At 57.5% G+C, this 26,170-nt stretch overlaps 1 protein-coding gene across 2 annotated transcripts in view; it reads left to right on the forward strand.

The window, feature by feature from the left end:
* LOC140410310 (V-type proton ATPase catalytic subunit A-like) overlaps window positions 1-24,567 on the forward strand; it is a 179,651-nt gene extending 155,084 nt beyond the window's left edge. For both annotated transcript variants that reach the window (XM_072498292.1, XM_072498293.1), the window contains 3 exons: window positions 936-1,030; window positions 8,966-9,137; window positions 24,352-24,567. In XM_072498292.1, the coding sequence (XP_072354393.1) occupies window positions 936-1,030; window positions 8,966-9,137; window positions 24,352-24,444 (360 nt within the window). In that variant the 3' untranslated portion in view covers window positions 24,445-24,567. The remainder of the gene's footprint in view (window positions 1-935; window positions 1,031-8,965; window positions 9,138-24,351) is intronic.
* Window positions 24,568-26,170: the final 1,603 nt, after the last annotated feature.

The following is a 26,170-nucleotide window of genomic DNA, read 5'->3' on the forward strand; positions in this document are numbered from 1 at the left end:
TCAACGCGCCGGCCCCGACGCAACGTGGCGTGAGGCTACAGGGGCCGGCGCGGAAGAAAGGAGGCCCCCCCCGCGTGCCGGAGTCGGGGTGGCGTGGCGCGATCCGCACCGGAAGCGGGGCTTGTCCGGCCCGGCCCCGGGCTGAGAGAATCCCGCCCTGTGTTTCTGTGTTTCTATTTCTCTGTCTGGAAGTCTGTGTGCGTTCTGCATGTGTGTTGGTGGGACTGTGTGTGGGGTGCTGTGTATTTCAGAGAGTATTTGTGTACATGCGTGTGCTTGTGGAACTGTGTGTGAGTATTTGTGTGTGTGTGTGTGCATCCAAACTGCGAAATCACCCTCAATCCCCAGCCTCCGTATTTTCTGCAATAGCCTACCGTGGGGAACTTTATCAAACGCTTTGCAGAAATCCATATACACCACATCAACTGCTCTACCCTCGTCTACCTGTTCAGTCACCTTCTCAAAGAACTCAATAAGGTTTGTGAGGCACGACCTACACTTCACAAAACCGTGTTGACTATGTCTAATCAAATTATTCCTTTCCAGATGATTATACATCCTATCTCTTAAAACCTTTCCAAGATTTTGCCCACAACAGAAGTAAGGCTCACTGGTCTATAGTTACTGGGGTTGTCTCTACTCCCCTTCTTGAACAAGGGGACAACATTTGCTATCCTCCAGTCTTCTGGCACTATTCCTGTAGACAAAGATGACTTAAAGATCAAAGCCAAAGGCTCAGCAATCTCCTCCCTAGCTTCTCTCTCTCTCTATCCCACACTCTCTCGGCCTCTATCCCACTCTCTCTCTCTCTCTCTCTATCCCACTCTCTCGGTCTCTATCCCACTCTCTCTCTCTCTATCCCACTCTCTCCGTCTCTCTCTCTCTCCAGCTCTGTGTGTAATGTATATTTTTTTGAAACTTCCCCTCTCCCGCAGGCATCCTTGGCTGAGACAGATAAGATCACTCTGGAAGTAGCGAAGCTCCTGAAGGATGATTTTCTGCAGCAGAATGGACATTCCCCCTATGACAGGTCAGTGGGGGGGGGCAGAGTGGACATTCCCCCTATGACAGGTCAGTGGGGGGGGGCAGAATGGACATTCCCCCTATGACAGGTCAGTGGGGTGGGGGGGGCGAGAATGGACATTCCCCCTACGACAGGTCAGGGGGGGGCAGAATGGACATTCCCCCGATGACAGGTCAGTGGGGGGGGGGCAGAATGGACATTCCCCCTATGACAGGTCAGTGGGGGGGGGCAGAATGGACATTCCCCCTATGACAGGTCAGTGGGGGGGGCAGAGTGGACATTCCCCCTATGACAGGTCAGTGGGGGGGGGGCAGAGTGGACATTCCCCCTATGACAGGTCAGTGGGGGGGGGCAGAATGGACATTCCCCCTATGACAGGTGAGGGGGGGGGGCAGAATGGACATTCCCCCTATGACAGGTCAGTGGGGGGGGGGGGGCAGAATGGACATTCCCCTTATGACAGGTCAGTGGGTGGGGGGGGGCAGAATGGACATTCTCCCTATGACAGGCCAGTGGGGGGGGGGCAGAATGGACATTCCCCCTATGACAGGTCAGTGGGGGGGGGCAGAATGGACATTCCCCCTATGACAGGTCAGTGGTGGGGGCAGAATGGACATTCCCCCTATGACAGGTCAGTGGGGGGGGGCAGAGTGGACATTCCCCCGATGACAGGTCAGTGGGGGGGGGCAGAATGGACATTCCCCCTATGACAGGTCAGTGGGGGGGGGCAGAATGGACATTCCCCCTATGACAGGTCAGTGGGGGGGGGCAGAATGGACATCCCCCCTATGACGGGTCAGTGGGGGGGCAGAGTGGACATTCCCCCTATGACAGGTGAGTGGGGGGGGGGGCAGAATGGACATTCCCCCTATGACAGGTCAGTGGGGGGGGGGCAGAGTGGACATTCCCCCTATGACAGGTCAGTGGGGGGGGGGCAGAGTGGACATTCCCCCTATGACAGGTCAGTGGGGGGGGGGCAGAATGGACATTCCCCCTATGACAGGTCAGTGGGGGGGGGGCAGAATGGACATTCCCCCTATGACAGGTCAGTGGGGGGGGGGCAGAATGGACATTCCCCCTATGACAGGTCAGTGGGGGGGGGGCAGAGTGGACATTCCCCCTATGACAGGTCAGTGGGGGGGGGGCAGAGTGGACATTCCCCCTATGACAGGTCAGTGGGGGGGGCAGAATGGACATTCCCCCTATGACAGGTCAGTGGGGGGGGGGGGCAGAATGGACATTCCCCCTATGACAGGCCAGTGGGGGGGGGCAGAATGGACATTCCCCCTGTGACAGTTCAGTGGGGGGGGGCAGAATGGACATTCCCCCTATGACAGGTCTGGGGGGGGCAGAATGGACATTCCCCCGATGACAGGTCAGTGGGGGGGGGGGCAGAATGGACATTCCCCCTATGACAGGTCAGTGGGGGGGGGGGGGGCAGAATGGACATTCCCCTTATGACAGGTCAGTGGGTGGGGGGGGGGGCAGAATGGACATTCTCCCTATGACAGGCCAGTGGGGGGGGGCAGAATGGACATTCCCCCTATGACAGGTCAGTGGGGGGGGGGCAGAATGGACATTCCCCCTATGACAGGTCAGTGGTGGGGGCAGAATGGACATTCCCCCTATGACAGGTCAGTGGGGGGGGGCAGAGTGGACATTCCCCCGATGACAGGTCAGTCGGGGGGGGGGCAGAATGGACATTCCCCCTATGACAGGTCAGTGGGGGGGGCAGAATGGACATTCCCCCTATGACAGGTCAGTGGGGGGGGGCAGAGTGGACATTCCCCCGATGACAGGTCAGTCGGGGGGGGGCAGAATGGACATTCCCCCTATGACAGGTCAGTGGGGGGGGGGGGGCAGAATGGACATTCCCCCTATGACAGGTCAGTGGGGGGGGCAGAGTGGACATTCCCCCTATGACAGGTCAGTGGGGGGGGGGCAGAGTGGACATTCCCCCTATGACAGGTCAGTGGGGGGGGGCAGAATGGACATTCCCCCTATGACAGGTGAGGGGGGGGGCAGAATGGACATTCCCCCTATGACAGGCCAGTGGGGGGGGGGGGGGGGGGCAGAATGGACATTCCCCCTATGACAGGCCAGTGGGGGGGGGGCAGAATGGACATTCCCCCTATGACAGGTCAGTGGGGGGGGCAGAATGGACATTCCCCCTGTGACAGGCCAGTGGGGGGGGGCAGAATGGACATTCCCCCTATGACAGGCCAGTGGGGGGGGGGCAGAATGGACATTCCCCCTATGACAGGCCAGTGGGGGGGGGCAGAATGGACATTCCCCCTATGACAGGTCAGTGGGGGGGGGGGCAGAGTGGACATTCCCCCTATGACAGGTCATTGGGGGGGGGGCAGAATGGACATTCCCTCTATGACAGGTCAGTGGTTGGGGGGCAGAATGGACATTCCCCCTGTGACAGGTCAGTGGGGGGGGGGCAGAATGGACATTCTCCCTATGACAGGTCAGTGGGGGGGGGGGCAGAATGGACATTCCCCCTATGACAGGTGAGTGGGGGGGGGGCAGAATGGACATTCTCCCTATGACAGGTCAGTGGGGGGGGCAGAATGGACATTCCCCCTATGACAGGTCAGTGGGGGGGGGCAGAATGGACATTCTCCCTATGACAGGTCAGTGGGGGGGGCAGAATGGACATTCCCCGTATGACAGGTCAGTGGGGGGGGGCAGAATGGACATTCCCCCTATGACAGGTGAGTGGGGGGGGGGGCAGAATGGACATTCTCCCTATGACAGGTCAGTGGGGGGGGGCAGAATGGACATTCCCCCTATGACAGGTCAGTGGGGGGGGGGGGCAGAGTGGACATTCCCCCTATGACAGGTCAGTGGGGGGGGCAGAATTCACATTCTCCCTATGACAGGTCAGTGGGGGGGGGGCAGAGTGGACATTCCCCCTATGACAGGTCAGTGGGGGGGGGGGGGCAGAATGGACATCCCCCCTATGACTGGTCAGTGGGGGGGGGCAGAATGGACATTCCCCCTATGACAGGTCAGTGGGGGGGGGGCAGAGTGGACATTCCCCCTATGACAGGTCAGTGGGGGGCGGCAGAATGGACATTCCCCCTATGACAGGTGAGGGGGGGGGGTCAGAATGGACATTCCCCCTATGACAGGTCAGTGGGGGGGGGGGGGCAGAATGGACATTCCCCCTATGACAGGTCAGTGGGGAGGGCAGAATGGACATTCCCCCTATGACAGGTCAGTGGGGGGGGGGGGGCAGAATGGACATTCCCCCTATGACAGGTGAGGGGGGGGCAGAATGGACATTCCCCCTATGACAGGTGAGGGGGGGGGCAGAATGGACATTCCCCCTATGACAGGCCAGTGGGGGGGGGCAGAATGGACATTCCCCCTATGACAGGTCTGGGGGGGGGGCAGAATGGACATTCCCCCTATGACAGGTCAGTGGGGGGGGCAGAATGGACATTCCCCCGATGACAGGTCAGTGGGGGGGGGGCAGAATGGACATTCCCCCTATGACAGGTCAGTGGGGGGGGGGCAGAATGGACATTCCCCCTATGACAGGTCAGTGGGGGGGGGCAGAATGGACATTCCCCCTATGACAGGCCAGTGGGGGGGGGGGGCAGAATGGACATTCCCCCTATGACAGGTCAGTGGGGGGGGGGCAGAATGGACATTCCCCCTATGACAGGTCAGTGGATGGCGGGGGGGGGCAGAATGGACATTCCCCCTATGACAGGTCAGTGGGGGGGGGGCAGAATGGACATTCCCCTTATGACAGGTCAGTGGATGGCGGGGGGGGGCAGAATGGACATTCCCCCTATGACAGGTCAGTGGGGGGGGCAGAATGGACATTCCCCCTATGACAGGTCAGTGGGGGGGGGCAGAATGGACATTCCCCCTATGACAGGCCAGTGGGGGGGGGGCAGAATGGACATTCCCCCTATGACAGGTCAGTGGGGGGGGGCAGAATGGACATTCCCCCTATGACAGGCCAGTGGGGGGGGGCAGAATGGACATTCCCCCTATGACAGGTCAGTGGGGGGGGCAGAATTGACATTCCCCCAATGACAGGTCAGTGGGGGGGGCAGAGTGGACATTCCCCCTATGACAGGTCAGTGGGGGGGGGCAGAATTGACATTCCCCCTATGACAGGTCAGTGGGGGGGGGGCAGAATGGACATTCCCCCTATGACAGGTCAGTGGGGGGGGGCAGAGTGGACAATCCCCCTATGACAGGTCAGTGGGGGGGGGCAGAATGGACATTCCCCCTATGACGGGTCAGTGGGGGGGGGAGCAGAATGGGCATTCCCCCTATGACAGGTCAGTGGGGGGGGGGCAGAATGGACATTCCCCCTATGACGGGTCAGTGGGGGGGGGGGCAGAATTGACATTCCCCCTATGACAGGTCAGTGTGGGGGGGGCAGAATGGACATTCCCCCTATGACAGGTCAGTGGGGGGGGGCAGAGTGGACAATCCCCCTATGACAGGTCAGTGGGGGGGGGCAGAATGGACATTCCCCCTTCGACGGGTCAGTGGTGGGGGGGGCAGAATGGGCATTCCCCCTATGACAGGTCAGTGGGGGGGGGCAGAGTGGACATTCCCCCGATGACAGGTCAGTCGGGGGGGGGCAGAATGGACATTCCCCCGATGACAGGACAGTGGGGGGGGCGGCAGAATGGACATTCCCCCTATGACAGGTCAGTGGGGGGGGCAGAGTGGACATTCCCCCTATGACAGGTCAGTGGGGGGGGGGGCAGAATGGACATTCCCCCTATGACAGGTCAGTGGGGGGGGGGCAGAATGGACATTCCCCCTATGACAGGTCAGTGGGGTGGGGGCAGAATGGACATTCCCCCTATGACAGGTCAGTGGGGGGGGGCAGAATGGACATTCCCCCTATGACAGGTCAGTGGGGTGGGGGCAGAATGGACATTCCCCCTATGACAGGTCAGTGGGGGGGGGCAGAATGGACATTCCCCCTATGACAGGTCAGTGGGGGGGGGCAGAATGGACATTCCCCCTATGACAGGTCAGTGGGGGGGGCAGAGTGGACATTCCCCCTGTGACAGGTCATTGGGGGGGGCAGAATGGACATTCCCCCTATGACAGGTCAGTGGGGGGGGGGCAGAATGGACATTCTCCCTATGACAGGTCAGTGGGGGGGGGCAGAATGGACATTCTCCCTATGACAGGTCAGTGGGGGGGGGGCAGAAACGACATTCCATCTATGACAGGTCAGTGGGGGGGGGCAGAATGGACATTCCCCCGATGACAGGTCAGTGGGGGGGGGCAGAATGGACATTCCCCCTATGACAGGTCAGTGGTGGGGGGGGGGGGGCAGAATGGACATTCCCCTTAAGACAGGTCAGTGGGTGGGGGGGGGGCAGAAAGGACATTCCCCCTATGACAGGCCAGTGGGGGGGCAGAATGGACATTCCCCCTATGACAGGCCAGTGGGGGGGGGGCAGAATGGACATTCCCCCAATGACAGGTCAGTGGGGGGGGGGGCAGAGTGGACATTCCCCCTATGACAGGTCAGTGGGGGGGGGGCAGAATGGACATTCTCCCTATGACAGGTCAGTGGGGGGGGCAGAATTGACATTCTCCCAATGACAGGTCAGTGGGGGGGGGCAGAATGGACATTCCCCCTATGACAGGCCAGTGGGGGGGGGCAGAATGGACATTCCCCCTATGACAGGTCAGTGGGGGGGGGCAGAATGGACATTCTCCCTATGACAGGTCAGTGGGGGGGGCAGAATTGACATTCCCCCAATGACAGGTCAGTGGGGGGGGGCAGAGTGGACATTCCCCCTATGACAGGTCAGTGGGGGGGGGGGGCAGAGTGGACATTCCCCCGATGACAGGTCAGTGGGGGGGGCAGGATGGACATTCCCCCTATGACAGGTCAGTGGGGGGGGTAGAATGTACATTCCCCCTATGACATGTCAGTGGGGGGGGGGGCAGAATGGACATTCCCCCTATGACAGGTCAGTGGGGGGGGGGGGGGGGCAGAATGGACATTCCCCCTATGACAGGTCAGTGGGGGGGGCAGAATGGACATTCCCCCTATGACAGGTCAGTGGGGGAGGGGGGGTAGAATGGACATTCCCCCAATGGCGGGTCAGTGGGGGGGGCAGAATGGACATTCCCCCTATGACAGGTCAGTGGGGGGGGGGCAGAATGGACATTCCCCCTATGACAGGTGAGTGGGGGGGGGCAGAATGGACATTCCCCCTATGACAGGTCAGTGGGGGGGGGGGCAGAGTGGACATTCCCCCTATGACAGGTCAGTGGGGGGGGCAGAATGGACATTCCCCCTATGACAGGTCAGTGGGGGGGGGGGCAGAATGAACATTCCCCCTATGACAGGTCAGTGGGGGGGGGGGGCAGAATGGACATTCCCCCGATGACAGGTGAGTGGGGGGGGGGCAGAATGGACATTCCCCCTATGACAGGTCAGTGGGGGGGGGCAGAGTGGACATTCCCCCTCTGACAGGTCAGTGGGGGGGGCAGAGTGGACATTCCCCCTATGACAGGTCAGTGGGGGGGGGCAGAGTGGACATTCCCCCTATGACAGGTCAGTGGGGGGGGGCAGAGTGGACATTCCACCTATGACAGGTCAGTGGGGGGGGGCAGAGTGGACATTCCCCCTATGACAGGTCAGTGGGGGGGGGGGGGCAGAATGGACATTCCCCCTATGACAGGTCAGTGGGGGGGGGGCAGAGTGGACATTCCCCCTATGACAGGTCAGTGGGGGGGGCAGAGTGGCCATTCCCCCTATGACAGGCCAGTGGGGGGGGGGCAGAATGGACATTCCCCCGTGACAGGTCATTGGGGGGGGGGGCAGAATGGACATTCCCCCTATGACAGGTCAGTGGTGGGGGCAGAGTGGACATTCCCCCTATGACGGGTCAGTGGGGGGGCAGAATGGACATTCCCCCTGTGACAGGTCAGTGGGGGGGGGGCAGAGTGGACATTCCCCCGATGACAGGTCAGTCGGGGGGGGGGCAGAATGGACATTCCCCCTATGACAGGACAGTGGGGGGGGGGCAGAATGGACATTCCCCCTATGACAGGACAGTGGGGGGGGGGCAGAATGGACATTCCCCCTATGACAGGACAGTGGGGGGGGGCAGAATGGACATTCCCCCTATGACAGGACAGTGGGGGGGGGGCAGAATGGATATTCCCCCTATGACAGGTCAGTGGTTGGGGGGCAGAATGGACATTCCCCCGATGACAGGTCAGTGGAGGGGGGCAGAATGGACATTCCCCCTTGACAGGTCAGTGGGGGGGCCAGGATGGACATTCCCCCAATGACAGGTCAGTGGGGGGGGTGCAGAATGGACATTCCCCCTATGACAGGTCAGTGGGGGGGCCAGGATGGACATTCCCCCTATGACAGGTCAGTGGGGGGGGGCAGAATGAATATTCCCCCTGTGACAGGTCAGTGCGGGGGGGGGGGTGAAGGTAGAGCATGGAAGCGAGAGTGGGTGACCATCCCTGGTCAACGTGATGCCCCTCACGGACAATCCAACGTGGACTGGGAGATTGACCTGGCGAGCGTCCCCCCTCGCTCCTCCCGTGAGGTGGCCGATCTGTTCGACACGGGGAGGCATCGCTCATCTCCATCCACGAAGGTGACTGCGAATCTGAGTGACCGCCTCTACGTCCAACCAGGATCCACCCATTCACCCCCCCCCCCCCCCCCCCCAACTCCAGACATCCGGTGTGGGTGGTGGGGGAACTCAAAGGCTGGTTGTCCTGGAGGGTGGGGGGGGGGCGGTTCCGGCTGAATTCCTGCTGTGCAGAGGATGGGCAGCGGGGCCTCCTGAAGTGGGGGATAGTTTGGGGGATGCCCAACACGGTGTGGTCTCCTCTCCGTGTCCAGTACACGCATGTAACCTCACCCTCACAACCCCCCCCCCACCCCTCTCTCTCTCGTTACAGGTTTTGCCCCTTCTATAAGACGGTGGGGATCCTGCAGAACATCATCGGTTTCTACGAGCTGGCCCGGCATGCGGTGGAGACCACGGTGCACTCCGAGTGCCGCATCACCTGGGCGAACATCCGGGAGAATCTGGGAGACATTCTGTACAAGCTCAGCTCCATGAAGTTCAAGGTCAGTGCCGGGTAATCCTTTCGCCCAATCCACCTTCCTCAGCCAGCTCAGAGCTTTGGGCAAGATCACTAGTTAGCACTGTTGCTTCAGGGCAGCACGGTGGAGCAGTGGTTAGCACTGCTGCCTCACGGTGCCGAGGTCCCAGGTTCGATCCCGGCTCTGGGTCAGTGTCCGTGTGGAGTTTGCACATTCTCCCCGTGTTTGCGTGGGTTTCGCCCCCACAACCCAAAGATGTGCAGGGTAGGCGGATTGAACACGCTAAATTGCCCCTTAATTGGAAAACATGAATTGGGTACTCTAAATTTTTTTTTTAATTAAGAGCTGTTGCTTCACAGCTCCAGGGTCCCAGGTTCGATTCCCGGCTTGGGTCACTGTCTGTGCGGAGTCTGCACATCCTCCCCGTGTGTGCGTGGGTTTCCTCCGGGTGCTCCGGTTTCCTCCCACAGTCCAAAGATGCGCAGGTTAGGTGGATTGGCCATGATAAATTGCCCTGAGTGTCCAAATGTTAGGTTGGGTTACTGGGCTATGGGGATAGGGTAGAGGTGTGGACTGAGATAGGGTGCCCTTTCAGGGGCCGGTGTAGACTCGATGGGTCGAATGGCCTCCTTCAGCACTGTAAATTCTATTCTATGATTCACTGCTCCCCCTGGAGATGTAGGGATGGGGCGGGGGGGGGGGGACGAGGGTCAAGGTGTGTGGGCCCAGAGAGTCTGGGGTCTCTCTCTCTCTCCCACAGTCCAAAGATGTGCAGGTTAGGTGGATTGGCCATGATATATTGCCGCTTAGTCTCCAAAAAAAGATGTGTAGGTTAGGCTAAGGGGTTTATTGGGAGAGGTTGGGGGAGTGAGCTTGGGTGGGGTGCTCTTTCAGAGTGTCGGTGCAGACCCGATGGGCCTAATGGCCTCCTTCTGCACTGTAAATTCTATGACTATCTATTCGAAGTTTTACTGTAGATCATTCAGACCACATCTGGAGCACTCTGCACAGTTTTGGCCTCCCCGTTTGAACACAAATTATACTCATTAAGGTTTTACATTTGAACAAATAACGCAATTAAACCACAACAATGGCACAGCCCCTCAAGAAAAAGTACAGGCTCAACATACATGAATACGCAGGAGGACCAGGAGACGGGCAGTACCACTGGGTCAGCATGTTCGGCAACTCCCGCTTGGAACGGACTTTTGGGCTCTTTTCAGGGCCCCCAACGGCATTTTTTCAACATTTCCCGGTGTGGGAAGAAGACTGCAATATTCCCCCGACAGTGTATGGTTTGGGCCAGGAGCGGGGCGACTAAAAAAGTGGTGGTGAACCCAAAGAAAGTGCGAGGGAAGAAGAGCAAGATGGCGGCGGGCGGGGACCAGGCAGCGTGGATGCAGTGGGCGCAGGAGCAGCAGGAGGTTATCCAGCGCTGCTTCAGGGAGATCAAAGCGGACCTGCTGGAGCCACAGACGGCCCAGGGGGTGGCGATCCGCGAGGTCCGACAAAAGATCTCCGACAACGAAGACGAGATCTTAGGCCTGGCGGTAAAGGTGGAGGCGCACGAGGCGCTCCACAAGAAATGGCAGGAGCGGTTCGAGGAGATGGAGAATCGGTCGAGGTGAAAGAATTTGCGGATTCTGGGTCTCCCGGAGGGGCTGGAGGGGCCGGACGTGGGGGCCTATGTGGTCACCATGTTAAACTCGCTGATGGGAGCGGGGTCCTTCCAGGGGCCCCTGGAGCTGGAAGAGGCCCATAGAGTGTTGGCGAGGAGGCCCAAGGCTAACGAGCCTCCGCGGGCGGTGCTGGTGCGGTTCCATCGGTTCGTCGATCGGGAGTGTGTGCTCAGGTGGGCCAAGAAGGAGAGGAGCAGCAGGTGGGAGAACGCGGAGGTTCGGATATATCAGGACTGGAGCACTGAGGTGGCGAAGAGGAGGGCCGGGTACAATCGAGCGAAGGCGGTGGTGCACAGGAAGGGGGTGAAGTTTGGCATGTTGCAGCCGGCGCGATTGTGGGTTACCTACAAGGACCGGCACCATTATTTTGAGTCCCCGGAGGAGGCATGGGCCTTTGTTCAGGCCGAGAAGCTGGACACAAACTGAGGGTCGGGATGGGTGGTCGGGGATTGCTGTTGGTTACATTTTGAGGGGGGGGGGGGGTTCTTTGTTCTTGTTTAGTTTTGGTTCGGTGTGGGTGGTTAGGGTGAGTTGGGCACTGTTCTGGTTGGGTCTGACGGATGGGCTCTTGGAGGGGTGTAAGTAAACGGAGTAGGGGGTGGATGGCCGGTAGGGGGGATGGTGCCCCGTGGTGAGGGGGAGGCCCGAGTCGGGGGTGAGGGGACTAGGCCTGTAAGAGGAGCTGCGTCAGAGGTGGCGGGGCCGGGCAGGTGGAAAGCGCGGGCTTTTTCCCGCGCTGAAGGCTGGAGGGGGCAGGGCCTGGGCGGGGAAGCGCGGGTTTTTTCCCGCGCTTGGGGTGGAAGGGGGAGGCGGAGAGCCTGCTGATGGGTAATGGAGGGGGAGGGGAAGTCCCACAATGGGAGGAGTCGAAGGAGAGGCGGGAGCGGCCGGGGTCAGCAGGAGTCAGCTGACTTGCGGGAGTGCAATGGGGGGAGCAGTGCAGCTCGGAGGGGTCCTAGCTGTGGGGGGGTGGGGGGAAACGGGTTGTTGCTGGTATGGTCAAGGGGGAGCTGGAGCGAGTAGAGGGCGTTGGGACGGGGTCTGCCGCCGCGGGGAACGGGCTGGGCATGGGCGCGTGGCTGGCCGAGGAGCGGTTATGGCTCGTCGGCGGGGGAGGGGCGCGGGTAGCCCCCTGATCCGGCTGATAACCTGGAATGTAAGGGGGCTGAACGGGCCGGTTGAGCGGGCCCGGGTGTTCGCACACCTGAAGGGGCTGAAGGCGGATGTGGTCATGCTCCAGGAGGCACACCTGAAGGTGGTAGACCAGGTAAGATTGAGGAAGGGGTGGGTAGGTCAGGTGTTTCATTCGGGGCTGGATGCCAAAAATCAGGGGGTGGCGATCTTGGTGGGAAAGAGGGTGTCGTTCGAGGCGTCGAGCATTGTGACAGACAATGGCGGCAGGTACGTAATGGTAAGTGGTAAGCTGCAAGGGGAGAGGGTGGTGCTCGTCAACGTGTACGCCCCGAACTGGGACGATGCGGGTTTTATGTGGCGCATGTTGGGTCGGATCCCGGACTTGGAAGTGGGGGGCCTGATAATTGGGGGGGGGGGGGGGGGGGACTTTAACACGGTGTTGGATCCGGCACTGGACCGTTCCAGGTCTAGGACGGGTAGGGGGCCGATGGCGGCTAAAGTGCTGAGGGGGTTTATGGACCAGATGGGAGGGGTGGACCCTTGGAGGTTTGCAAGGCCGGGGGCTAGGGAATTTTCATTCTTCTCACACGTTCATAAGGCTTATTCCCGAATCAACTTTTTTATTATGAGCAGGGCGTTGATTGCGAGAGTTGAGGATACCGAGTACTCGGCGATAGCCATTTCGGATCACGCCCCGCATTGGGTAGACCTAGAGCTGGGGGAGGAGAGGGACCAGCGCCCATTGTGGCGTTTGGAGGTGGGGCTGTTGGCGGTTGAGGAGGTGAGCGAGCGGGTCCGAAGAAGCATAGAGGGATACCTGGAGTCCAACGATAACGGGGAGGTCCGAGTGGGGATGGTCCGGGAGGCGCTGAAGGCGGTGGTTAGGGGAGAGCTGATCTCCATTAGGGCCCACAAGGAGAGGAGAGAGCAGAGAGAGAGGGAGAGGCTGGTGGGGGAGATGGTGAGGGTAGACAGGAGGTATGCGGAGGTGCCGGAGGAGGGGCTGTTGAGGGAGAGGCGGAACCTCCAGGCCGAATTCGACCTGGTGACCACCAGGAAGGCGAAGGCACAGTGGAGGAAGGCCCAGGGGGCGATTTATGAGTGTGGGGAAAAGGCAAGTCGGATGCTGGCACATCAGCTTCGGAAGCGGGACGCAGCTAGGGAGATCGGGGGAGTTAAGGATAGGGGAGGGCGCGTGGTGCGGAGTGGGGTTGGTTCAATGGGGACTTTTATGAGGAACTGTATCGGTCCGAGCCCCCACTGGAGGAGGGAGGGATGGGCCGCTTTCTGGACCAACTGAAGTTCCCGAAGGTGGAGGAGGGACTGGTGGCGGGATTAGGGGCCCCGATTGGGCTGGAGGAGCTGGCCAAAGGGATAGGGAGCATGCAGGCGGGGAAGGCACCGGGGCCGGATGGTTTCCCGGTCGAATTCTACAAAAAATATGTGGACCTGTTGGGCCCGTTGCTAGTTAGGAACTTCAATGAGGCAAGGGAGGTTGGGGTGGGGTGGGGGGGGGGGGGGGGGTGGCTTTGCCCCCGACGATGTCCCAGTCACTGATCTCCTGGATTCTGAAGCGGGACAAGGATCCGCTGCAGTGTGGGTCTTACAGGCCGATTTTGTTGTTAAACACAGATGCCAAGGTGCTGGCGAAGGTCTTAGCCACGAGGATTGAGGATTGTGTGCCGCAGATCATCCACGAAGACCAGACGGGGTTTGTGAAGGGGAGACAGTTGAACGCGAATATGCGGAGGCTCCTGAACGTTATTATGATACCGGCAAGGGAGGGGGAGGCGGATATAGTGGTGGCGATGGACGCTGAGAAGGCCTTCGATAGGGTAGAGTGGGGGTACCTGTGGGAGGTGCTGAAGAGGTTCGGGTTTGGGGAGGGGTTCGTCAGGTGGGTTAGGCTGTTGTACGAGGTCCCGATGGCGAGTGTGGCCACGAACAAGAGGAGGTCTGAGTACTTTCGGTTGCACCGAGGGACGAGACAGGGGTGTCCCCTGACCCCCCTGCTCTTTGCACTGGCGATTGAACCCCTGGCTATGGCACTGAGGGAGTCGAGGAACTGGGGGGGGTTGGTGCGGGGTGGGGAGGAGCATAGGGTGCCGCTCTATACGGACGACTTACTGCTATATGTGGCGGACCCGGTGGGAGGAATGGCAGAGGTAATGAGAATCCTCAGGGAGTTCGGGGATTTCTCAGGGGAAAAGCTCAACATGGGGGAGAGCGAGTTGTTTGTGGTTCACCCAGGGGACCAGGAGAGGGGGATTGGCGAGCTCCCACTAAAAAGGGCGGAGAGGAGCTTCAGGTATTTGGGGGTCCAGGTGGCCAGGAGCTGGGGGGCCCTGCATAGGCTTAATTTCACGAGGCTAGTGGAGCAAATGGAGGAGGAGTTCAAGAGGTGGGACGCGTTGCCGCTGTCCCTGGCGGGTAGGGTGCAGTCAGTTAAGATGACGGTGCTCCAAGGTTTTTGTTCCTGTTCCGGTGCCTCCCCATTCTTATCCGAAGGCCTTCTTTAGGCGGGTCAACAGGAGCATAACGGGGTTTGTGTGGGCACGAGGGACTCCGAGGGTGAGAAGGGTTTTCCTGGAGCGGGGTAGGGATGTGGGGGGACTGGCGCTGCCCAACCTCTGTGGGTACTACTGGGCCACCAATGTGGCGATGGTGCGCAAGTGGGTGATGGAGGGGGAGGGGACAGCACGGAAGAGGCTGGAGACGGCGTCTTGTGAGGGTACGAATCTGGAGGCGCTGGCAACGGCACCGCTGCCGCTCCCTCCAATGAGGTATACCACGGGCCCGGTAGTGGCGGCTACCCTCAAAATCAGGGGGCAGTGGAGGCGGCACAGGGGGGAAGTGGGAGCCTCGGTGTGGACCCCGATACGGGGGAACCACCGGTTTGTCCCAGGGAGAATAGATGGAGGGTTTTCGGGGTGGCACAGGGCAGGGATAAGAAGGTTGAGGGGCCTGTTTGTGGACGGGAAGTTCGCGAGCCTGGGTGAGCTGGAGGAGAAGTACGGGCTCCCCCCGGGAAACACCTTCAGGTACTTACAGGTCAGGGCGTTTCCCAGGCGGCAAGTGGTGGAATTCCCATGGCTACTGCCACACACAGTACAGGACAGGGTGCTATTGGGGGGGGGTGGGTTGGAGTGGGGAAGATCTCAGAAACTTACCAGGTGATGCCGGAGGAGGAGGAGACCTCGGTGGTGGAGTTGAAAGGTAAGTGGGAGGAGGATTTGGGAGGAGATCGAAGAGGGGACGTGGGCAGATGCCCTAGGGAGGGTGAACTCTTCCTCTTCGTGCACGAGGCTCAGCCTCATACAGTTTAAGGTGCTGCACAGGGCACACATGACCGGGACAAGGATGAGCCAGTTCTTTGGGGGTGAGGACAGGTGTGTTAGGTGCTCAATGAGCCCAGGAAATCACACCCATATGTTCTGGGCATGCCCAGCGCTGGAGGAATTTTGAAGGGCGTAGCGAGGACGGTGTCGAGGGTGGTAGGATCCAGGGTCAGACCGGGCTGGGGGCTCACAATATTTGGGGTTCCAGGGGAGCCGGGAGTGCAGGAGGCGAAAGAGGCCGGAATTCTGGCCTTCGCGTCCCTGGTAGCACGGCGAAGGATTCTTCTTCAGTGGAAGGATGCGAGGCCCCAAGCGTGGAATCCTGGATCAGCGATATGGCGGGGTTTATTAAATTGGAGAGGGTGAAATTCGCCTTAAGGGGATCGGTACAAGGGTTCTTCAGGCGGTGGCAACCGTTCTTGGACTTCCTGGCAGAACGATAGACATTGGTCAGCAGCAGCAACCCGGGGGGGGGTGGGAGGTTCTATTTTATTTTTGTTTGTTTACACTAGGGGATCTGAGGGGATGTATATATTTGTTATGTTTGCTTTGTGTTAATTCGGTGTGTTAATTTATTATTTATATATAGGGGGGCACGGGGTTGTTTTATTTTGTTTTGTATTTAATTCTATTGGGTTCCTTTTTCATTTTGTTGTTGATATTTTGTGAAAACCTCAATAAAAATTATTTTAAAAAAACATGCGTGAGTACACAGGAGGACCAGGAGACGGGCAGTAACACTGGGTCAATACAATCATTAGATTTTTTAAAATATTCATTTGTGGTGTGTGGGCGTCGCTGGCTGGGCCGGCATTTATTGTCCATCTCTAGTTGCCATTTAGAAAGTGGGGGTGAGCTGCCTTCTTGAACCGCTGCAGTCCCTGAGGTGTAGGTACACCCACTGTGCTGTTAGGGAGGGAGGCCCAGGATGTTGCCCCAGCGACAGTGACGGAGCGGCGATGTATTTCCACGCCAGGGTGGTGAGTGACTTGGAGGGGAGCCTCCAGGTGGTGGCGTTACTGAGGGCGGGGTTCTCCCAGCCCCGCGCCGGGCCGGAGAATCCCCACAACCGCGCCGCGCCGCCCCGACGCCAATCTCCGCGGAGTGGAGAATCGGTGCCATTGGCGCTGGCGCGGTTGCCGCGGTGCCGGTCGCGGGCCGCTCTACGTGGACGGGCCGCCGATTCTCCGGCCCGGATGGGCCGAGCGGCCGCTCTAAAAAGGCAGTGTCCCGCCGGCACCGTCCACACCTGGTCGCAGCCGGCGGGTACTCTGTGCGCAGGGCCGGGGGGGCCGCCTGTGGGGGGGGGCTCCGAACCCAGGGGGGGGCCTCCGATGCGGCCTGGTCCACAATCGGGGCCTCTCTGGCTGGGGGCCTCCTTTCCTACGCGCCAGCCCCTGTAGCCCTGCGCCATGTTGCGTCGGGGCCGGCACGTTGGAGGAGGCCACTGCGCACGTCCTCGTTGGCGCCGGTGCAACTGCACATGCGTGGATCCCGCGGTGCACAGTTCGCACCGGGAGCTGCAGCTGGAGCAGCGGGAACCGCTCCAGCGCCGTGGGGGGCCAGAATTAGACGTGGGAGCGGCCCGTTCACGCCGTCGTGTTACGACAGCGTGGACACTCTGTCGCGGGATTGGAGAATCCCGCCCCAGGTATCTGCTGCTCTTGTCCTTCTAGATGGTGGTGGCCGTGGGTTTGGCAGGTGCCGCAGTGCATCTTGTAGATGGTGCACACGGCTGCTGCTGTGCGTCGGTGGTGGAGGGAGTGAATGTTTGTGGGAGGGGGAGCAATCAAGCGGGGCTGCTTTGTCCTGGATGGTGTTGAGCTTCCTGAGTGTTGTTGGAGCTGCATTCATCCAGGCAGGTGGGGAGTATTCCATCACACTCCTGACTTGTGCCTTGTAGACGGTGGACAGACTGGGGGGGGGGGGGGGGGTCAGGAGGCGAGTTACTCGCGTTGATACATCGAAAAACCCCACCAGAGAAGAAGCAGAAACAGGATAAAGCCATGGAAACATGGCAAAATGGCACACACTGTCCCAGCACCCGGTCATTGCTCCTAATTGCCACCAGAGTTGAGGCTCAATTTGGTCTCCTAATTTTAAAAGAAGATATAGGCCGGAATTCTCCGTCTGTTGTGAATCTCTGTTCCCGTCGACACTGCACCCCCGCCTGCAGGTTTCCCAGCAATGTGGGGGGGGGGGGGCTTCAATGGGAAATCCCATTGACAAGCGGTGGAGGATAGAATCCCACCGCCAGTCAATGGCGCGTTTCCATGAACAAGCAGCTGGGGGACCGGAGAATCCATCCGGAATAGCTTTGGAAGCAGTTCGGAGAAGGTTCACTGGCCTGAACCCTGGGGTGAAGGGGTTTTGTTCTATCAGGAAAGACAATAATAATAATTGTTTATTGTCACGCGTAGGCTTCAATGAAGTTACTGTGAAAAGCCCCTAGTCGCCACATTCCGGCGCCTGTTCGGGGAGGCCGGTACGGGAATTGAACCGATGCTGCTGGCCTTGTTCTGCATTACAAGCCAGCTGTTTAGCCCACTGTGCTAAACCAGCCCCTGATTGAACAGGTTGAGCCCATGCTCATTGGAGGTTAGAAGAATGAAGGGTGATTTAATTGGGACCTTTCTAGGGGTAGAGCTTGACAGGATTGTGCACTTAAGTAGGAAGAATAGACTATTTTCGAAATGGGGAAAGGTTTCGAAATCAGGGGCGCCATTCTCCGACCCCCCGCCGGGTCGGAGAATGGCCGTTGGCCGCCGTGAATCCCGCCCCCGCCGGTTCCCGAACTCTCCGGTACCGATATTCGGCGGGGGCGGGAATCGGGCCGCGCTGGTTGGCAGGCCCCCCCGCTGGATTCTCTGGCCCGGATGGGCCGAAGTCCCGCTGATAAATTGCCTGTCCCGCCGGCTTGGATTAAACCACCTTTTGAACGGCGGGGCAAGGCGGCGTGGGCGGGCTCCGGGGTCCTGGCGAGGCGATCTGACCCCGGGGGGTGCCCCCACGGTGGCCTGGCCCGCGATCGGGGCCCACCGATCCGCGGGCGGGCCTGTGCCGTGGGGGCACTCTTTCCCTTCCGCCTCCGCCACGGTCTCCACCATGGCGGAGGCGGAAGAGACTCCCTCCACTGCGCATGTGCGGGAAACTTTCAGCGGCCGCTGACGCTCCCGCGCATGCGCCGCCCGGAGATGTCATTTCCGCGCCAGCTGGCGGGGCAACAAAGGCCGTTTCCGCCAGCTGGCGGGGCGGAAATTCCTCCGGCGTCGGCCTAGCCCCGCAATGTTGGGGCTCGGCCCCCAAAGATGCGGAGCATTCCGCACCTTTGGGGTGGCGCGATGCCCGTCTGATTGGCACCGCTTTGGGCGCCAGTCGGCGGACATCGCGCCGTTTCGGGAGAATTTCGCCCCAGAAGCACAAAGGGACTTGGGATTCCTGTTCACAATTCTCTTAAGGTTAACGTGCAGGTTCAGTCGGCAGTTAGGAAGGCAAATGCATTCTTGTCGAGAGGGCTAGAATACAGGACCAGGGATGTACTTCTGAGGCTGTATAAGGCTCTGGTCAGATCCCATTTGGAGTATTGTGAGCAGTTTTGGCCCCGTATCTAAGGAAGGATGTGCTGGCCTTGGAAAGGGTCCAGAGGAGGTTCACAAGAATGATCCCTGGAATGAAGAACTTGTTGTATGAGGAATGGTTGAGGACTCTGGGTCTGTACTCGTTGGAGTTTAGAAGGATGAGGGGGGATCTTATTGAAACTTACAGGATACTGCGAGGCCTGGATAGAGTGGACGTGGAGAGGATGTTTCCCCTTGTAGGAAAAACTAGAACCAGAGGGGACAATCTCAGACTGAAGGGACGATCCTTTAAAACAGAGATGAGGAGGAATTTCTTCAGCCAGAGGGTGGTGAATCTGTGGAACTCTTTGCCGCAGAAGGCTGTGGAGGCCAAATCACTGAGTGTCTTTAAGACAGAGGTAGATAGGTTCTTGATTAATAGGGGATCAGCGGTTATGGGGAGAAAGCAGGAGAATGGGGATGAGAAAATATCAGCCATGATTGAATGGGGGAGCAGACTCGATGGGCCGAGTGGCCTAATTCTGCTCCTATGTCTTATGGTTTTATGAGAATAGAACCGGGGGACATACTTTAAGAGGTCTCCCTTTGAAGACAGAAGTGTCGACTTTTGTTCTCCCAGAGGGTGTTTGGTGTGTGGAATTCTCTTGTCCAGGGAGTATTGGAGGCTGTGGGCCGTTGACGACATTCAGGGCGAGTGGGGGGACAGGCTGGAAAGTGGAGCCATGATCATCAGCCAGATCAACCTTAATCTGATTGGATGGCGGAGCAGGCTTGAAGGACTGCATAGCCTACCCCTGCTCCACTGGTTCTATTGCACACAAACATAGCAAACAGGAGCAGCAGGAGGCCATTCGGCCCTTCGAGCCTGCTCCGCCATTCATTATGATCGCTGCTGACCATCCAACACAACCGCCTAATCCCGCTTTCCCTCCATATTTTTGATCCCCTTCGCCCTAAGTGCTGTATCTAACTACTTCTTGAAAACATACATTGTTTAAGCTGCAACTGTACAGGACCCTGGTGAGACCACATTTGGAGTATTTTGTGCAGTTCTGGTCACATCATTATATGAAGGATGTGGAAGCATTGGAAAGGGTGCAAAGGAGATTTACCAGGATGCTGCCTGGATTGGAGGGCAGGTCTTATGAGGAAAGGTTGAGGGAGCGAGGGCTTTTCTCATTGGAGCGGAGGAGGATGAGAGGCGACTTAACAGAGGTTTATAAGATGATGAGGGGGATAGATGGAGTGGACGCTCAGAGACTATTTCCTTGGGTGGATGTAGCTGTTACAAGGGGGCATAACTATAAGATGCAGGGTGGGAGATATAGGAGGGATGTCCGAGGTAGGTTCTTAGAGAGCGGTTAGGGTGTGGAATGGACTGCCTGCTGTGATAGTGGAGTCGGACACTTTAGGAACTTTCAAGCGGTTATTGGATAGGCACATGGAGCACACCAGAATGACAGGGAGTGGGATAGCTTGATCTTGGTTTCGGACAATGCTCGGCACAACATCGAGGGCCGAAGGGCCTGGTCTGTGCTGTACTGTTCTATGTTTTGACCTCAACTGCTTCCTGGAGTAATGAATTCCACAGGCCGCCCACTCTCTGGGTGAAGCAATGTCTCATCGGTCCTCAATGGTCGACCCTGTATCCTCAGACTGTGACCCCTGGTTCAGGGCACACCCGCCATCGGGAACATCCTTCCTGCATCGACCCTGTCCAGTCCTGTTGGAATTTTATAAGAGATCCCCTCTCATTCTTCTGAACCCCAGCTGGTACAATCCTAACCGATTCAATCTCTCCTCGTACGTCAGTCCTGTTATTCCCAGAATCAGTCTGGTGAACCTTCGCTGCACTCCCTCTAGAGCAAGAACATCCTTCCTCAGAGAAGGAGACCAAAACTGCGCACAATATTCCAAGTGTGGCCTCACCAAGGCCCTGTACAATTGCAGCAACACATCCCTGCTTCTGTACTCGAAACTTCTCGCAATGAAGGCCAACATACCATTAGCCTTTTCCACTGCCTGCAGTACCTGCACACTTACTTTCAGCGACTGATGTATGAGGACATCCAGGTCTTATTGCGCATTCCCTTCTCCGGATTTATTTATTTATTAAATTTAGAGTACCCAATTCATTTCTTCCAATTAAGGGGATTTAGCGAGGCCAATCCACCTAGCCTGCGCACCTTTGGGTTGTGGGGGTGAGACCCACGCAAACACGGGGAGAATGTGCAAACTCCACACGGACAGTGACCCGGAGCCGGGATTGAACCTGGGACCTCGGCGCCGTGAGGCAGCAGTGCTAACCACTGCGCCACCGTGCCGCCCTCTTCTCCTAATTCCTGGCCATTCAGGTAATAGTCTGGCTTCCCGTTTTTGCTACCAGTGGATGCCCTCACCTTTATCCAAATTACACTGCATTTGCCCACTCACTGAACTTGTCCAAATCACACTGAAGGGTCTCTGTATCCTCCTCACAGCTCACCCTGGTGTCAACTTCAAATTTGTAGATATTACATTTTGTTCCCTCATCTAAATCATGAATATATATTGTGAATAGCTGGGGCCCCAGCAGCGATACCCGCGGTACCCCACTGGTTAATGTCTGCTCATTTGGAAAAAGACCCCTTAATTCCTACTGTTTCTAGTGTCCCTACAGTGCATAAGGAGGTCATTCAGTCCATCGAGTCTGCACCCAACCTACAAAAGAACACCCCACCTGGGCCCTTTTCGCCCCATTCCCGCAACCCCACCTACCCTTTTGGGCACAAAGGGGCAATTTCGCATGGCCAATTCACCTTTTTAAAAAATAAATTTAGAGTACCCAATTATTTTTTTCCAATTAAGGTGTAATTTAGCGTGGCCATTTGACCTCACCAGCACATTTTTTGCAAACGCGGGGAGAATGTGCAAACTCCATCCGGACAGTGACCCGGGGCTGGGATCGAACCCGGGACCTCGGTGCCTTGAGGCAGTAGTGCCGCCACCGTGCTGCCCTCTGGCCAATCCACCTAACCCACACATTTTGGACTGTGGGAGGAAACCGGAGCACCCGGAGAAAACCCACGCACACACGGGGAGGATGTGCAAACGCCACACAGTGACCCAAGGTTGGAATTGAACATGGATCTCTGGTGGAAGCTCTTCCAGTACAACTGCAACACTGGCATCTACCCAGCAACGTGGAAAATTGCCCAGGTATGTCCTGGACACAGAAAGCAGAACCAATCCAATCCAGTCAATTACTGCCCTATCAGTCTACTCACCATCCTCAGCAAAATGATGGAAGGAGTCATCAACAGTGCCATCGAGGAGCACTCACTCAGCAATAACCTACTCACGGACGCTCAGCTTGGGTTCCGCAGGGTCACTCAGCTCCTGACCTCATTACAGCCTTGGTTCAAACATGGAGAAAAGAGCTGAATGCCAGAGGTGAGGTGCGAGTGACTGCCCTTGACATCAAGGCAGCATTTGACCGAGTGTGGCATCAAGGAGCCGGAGCTAAACTCGAGTCAATGGGAATCAGGGGAAACTCCGCTGGTTGGAGTCATACCTGACACAAAGGAAGATGGTTGTGATGGTTGGAGGTCAATCATCTCAACTCCAGGACATCACTGCAGGAGTTCCTCAGGGTAGTGTCCTCGGCCCAACCATCTTCAGCTGCTTCATCAATGGCGTCCCTTCCATGATAAGGTCAGAAGTGGGGATGTTTGCGGATGACTGCACAATGTTCAGCACCATTTGCGACTCCTCCGATACTGAAGCAGTCCATGTCCAAATGCAGCAAGACCTGGACAGTATCCAGGCTCGGGCTGACAAGTGGCAAGTTACATTCACGCCACACAAGTGCCAGGCAATGACCGTCTCCTACAAGAGAGGATCTAGCCATCGCCCCTTGACATTCAATTGCATTACCATCGCTGAATCCTCCACAATCAACATCCATTGATCAGAAACTGAATTGGAGTAACCACATTAATACAGTGGCTACCAGGGCAGGTCAAAGGCTAGAACTTCTATGGCAGGTAACTCACCTCCTGACTCCCCAAACCCTATCCACCATCTACAAGGCACAAGTCAGGAGTACTCTCCACTTGCCTGGATAAGTGCAGCTCCTACAACACTCAAGAAGCTCAACACCATCCAGGACAAAGCAGCCCCCTTGATTGCTCCTCCTTCCACAGACATTCAGCCCCTTTGGGCAGCACGGTGGCACAGTGGTTAGCATTGTTGCCTCACGGCGCCGAGGTCCCAGGTTCGATCCCGGCTCTGGGTCAGTGTCCGTGTGGAGTTTGCACATTCTCCCCGTGTTTGCGTGGGTTTCGCCCCCACAACCCAAAGATTTGCAGGCTATGTGGGCTGGCCACACTAAATTGCTCCTTGATTGGAAAAATGAATTGGGCACTCTAAATATATAACAACAAAAAAAACATTCAAACCCTTCACCACCAATGAACAGCCATTCCTTTACCCCCATTATAAATTCCCCTGTTTTAGCACAGGGCTAAATCGCTGGCTTTGAAAGCAGACCAAGGCAGGCCAGCAGCACGGTTCAATTCCCGTAACAGCCTCCCCAAACAGGCGCGGGAATATGGCGACTAGGGGCTTTTCACAGTAAATTCATTTGAAGCCTACTTGTGACAATAAGCGATTTTCATTTCATTTTCTGACTGTAAGGGACCTACATTTCTCTTCACCTATTGCGCTCCCTCTGCTTCATTCTCTCTCCCTCCTTCTCCTTCAGCCGTGTGTACCATCTACAAGATGCACTGCAGGAACTCGCCGAGGTTCCTTGGGCAGCACCTTCCAAACCCATGACCACTAGCATCTAGAAGGACAAGAGCAGCAGATGCCTGGGAACCCCACCACCTGGAGGTTCCCCTCCAAGTCACTCACCACCCCTGACTTGGAAATATATCGCCGCTCCTTCACTGTCTCCTGGAACTCCCTTCCTAACAGCACACTGGGTGTACCTACACCTCAGGAACTGCAGCGGTTCAAGAAGGCAACTCACCACCACCTTCTGAAGGGTGAACAGTGATGGGCGACAAACACTGGCCCGACCAGCGACGCCCACATCCCGTAAATGAACGGGAAAAAAAGAAAACAAAGTGTGCAGGAACTGTTCCAGAGTTTATAAAATCCCGGAAGATGGCCACCAATACACCCTCTATTTCTAGAGCCGCTTCCTTATATACTCTGGGATGTAGATTATCAGGTCCTGGTGATTTATCAATCTACAATCCCATCAGTTTCCCCAACACCGTTTCTCTACTAATAATGATCACCTTCAGTTCCTCCCTCCCACTAAACCCTGCTTTCCCCAACATGTCTGGTATCTGATTTGTGAAGACAGAACCAAAGTAAGTGTTTAGTTGCCCAGCCATTTCTTTGTCCCCTATTATACATTCCCCTGTTTCTGACTGTAAGGGACCTACATTTGTCTTCACCAATTGCTCTCCCTCTCTCTGCCTCATTTTCTCGTTCTCTCTCCCTCCTTCTCCTTCAGGATCCGGTCAAGGACGGCGAAGCGAAGATAAGAGCGGACTATGCGCAGCTCCATGACGAGATGCAAAACGCGTTCCGCAATTTGGAGGACTGAAGGCTGCAGCCGGCTGCTCAGCCAAGGGAGGCAGCTTCCAGCCCGAATCATGGGCACAACCTGGAGAGCAGTGTCCCATTAACACCTTACACCAAAATACCGAATAAAACAAATATTTCTGAATACAGAGCAGCTCGTTGGTATTTTATTTAAAAATGACAGGCTGCCCAGTGTGTGTAAATGGGGGGTGGTGGGTGAGGGGGTTAATCCCCCTCCGATAGGGGAACAGACTGCCCAGTGTGTGTAAATGGGGAGAGGTGGGTGAGGGGGTTAATCCTCCTCCGATATGGGAACAGGCTGCCCAGTGTGTGTAAATGGGGAGATGTGGGTGAGAGGGTTAATCCCCCTCCGATAGGGGAACAGGCTGCTCAGTGTGTGTAAATGGGGAGAGGTGGGTGAGGGGGTTAATCCCCCTCTGATAGGGGAACAGGCTGCCCAGTGTGTGTAAATGGGGAGATGTGGGTGAGAGGGTTAATCCCCCTCCGATAGGGGAACAGGCTGCCCAGTGTGTGTTAATGGGGAGAGGTGGGTGAGGGGGTTAATCCCCCTCTGATAGGGGAACAGGCTGCCCAGTGTGTGTAAATGGGCAGAGGTGGGTGAGAGGATTAATCCCCCTCCGATAGGGGAACAGGCTGCCCAGTGTGTGAAAATGGGGAGAGGTGGGTGAGGGGGTTAATCCACTCCGATAGGGGAACAGACTGCCCAGTGTGTGTAAATGGGGAGAGGTGGGTGAGGGGGTTAATCCCCCTCCGATAGGGGAACAGGCTGCCCAGTGTGTGTAAATGGGGAGAGGTGGGTGAGGGGGTTAATCCACTCCGATAGGGGAACAGACTGCCCAGTGTGTGTAAATGGGGAGGGGCGGGTGAGGGGGTTAATCCACTCCGATAGGGGAACAGGCTGCCCAGTGGGTGTAAATGGGGAGAGGTGGGTGAGGGGGTTAATCCCCCTCCGATAGGGGAACAGGCTGCTCAGTGTGTGTAAATGGGGAGAGGTGGGTGAGGGGGTTAATCCCCCTCTGATAGGGGAACAGACTGCCCAGTGTGTGTAAATGGGGAGAGGTGGGTGAGAGGGTTAATCCCCCTCCGATAGGGGAACAGGCTGCCCAGTGTGTGTAAATGGGGAGAGGTGGGTGAGGGGGTTAATCCCCCTCTGATAGGGGAACAGGCTGCCCAGTGTGTGTAAATGGGCAGAGGTGGGTGAGGGGGTTAATCCCCCTCTGATAGGGGAACAGGCTGCCCAGTGTGTGTAAATGGGCAGAGGTGGGTGAGGGGGTTCATCCCCCTCCGATAGGGGAACAGACTGCCCAGTGTGTGTAAATGGGGGGTGGTGGGTGAGGGGGTTAATCCCCCTCCGATAGGGGAACAGGCTGCCCAGTGTGTGTAAATGGGGAGAGGTGGGTGAGGGGGTTAATCCTCCTCCGATATGGGAACAGGCTGCCCAGTGTGTGTAAATGGGGAGAGGTGGGTGAGAGGGTTAATCCCCCTCCGATAGGGGAACAGGCTGCTCAGTGTGTGTAAATGGGGATAGGTGGGTGAGGGGGTTAATCCCCCTCTGATAGGGGAACAGGCTGCCCAGTGTGTGTAAATGGGCAGAGGTGGGTGAGGGGGTTAATCCCCCTCCGATAGGGGAACAGGCTGCCCAGTGTGTGTAAATGGGGAGAGGTGGGTGAGGGGGTTAATCCACTCCGATAGGGGAACAGACTGCCCAGTGTGTGTAAATGGGGAGA

Source organism: Scyliorhinus torazame, chromosome 4 (assembly GCF_047496885.1).
Source record: "Scyliorhinus torazame isolate Kashiwa2021f chromosome 4, sScyTor2.1, whole genome shotgun sequence".
Classification (NCBI taxonomy): domain Eukaryota; kingdom Metazoa; phylum Chordata; class Chondrichthyes; order Carcharhiniformes; family Scyliorhinidae; genus Scyliorhinus; species Scyliorhinus torazame.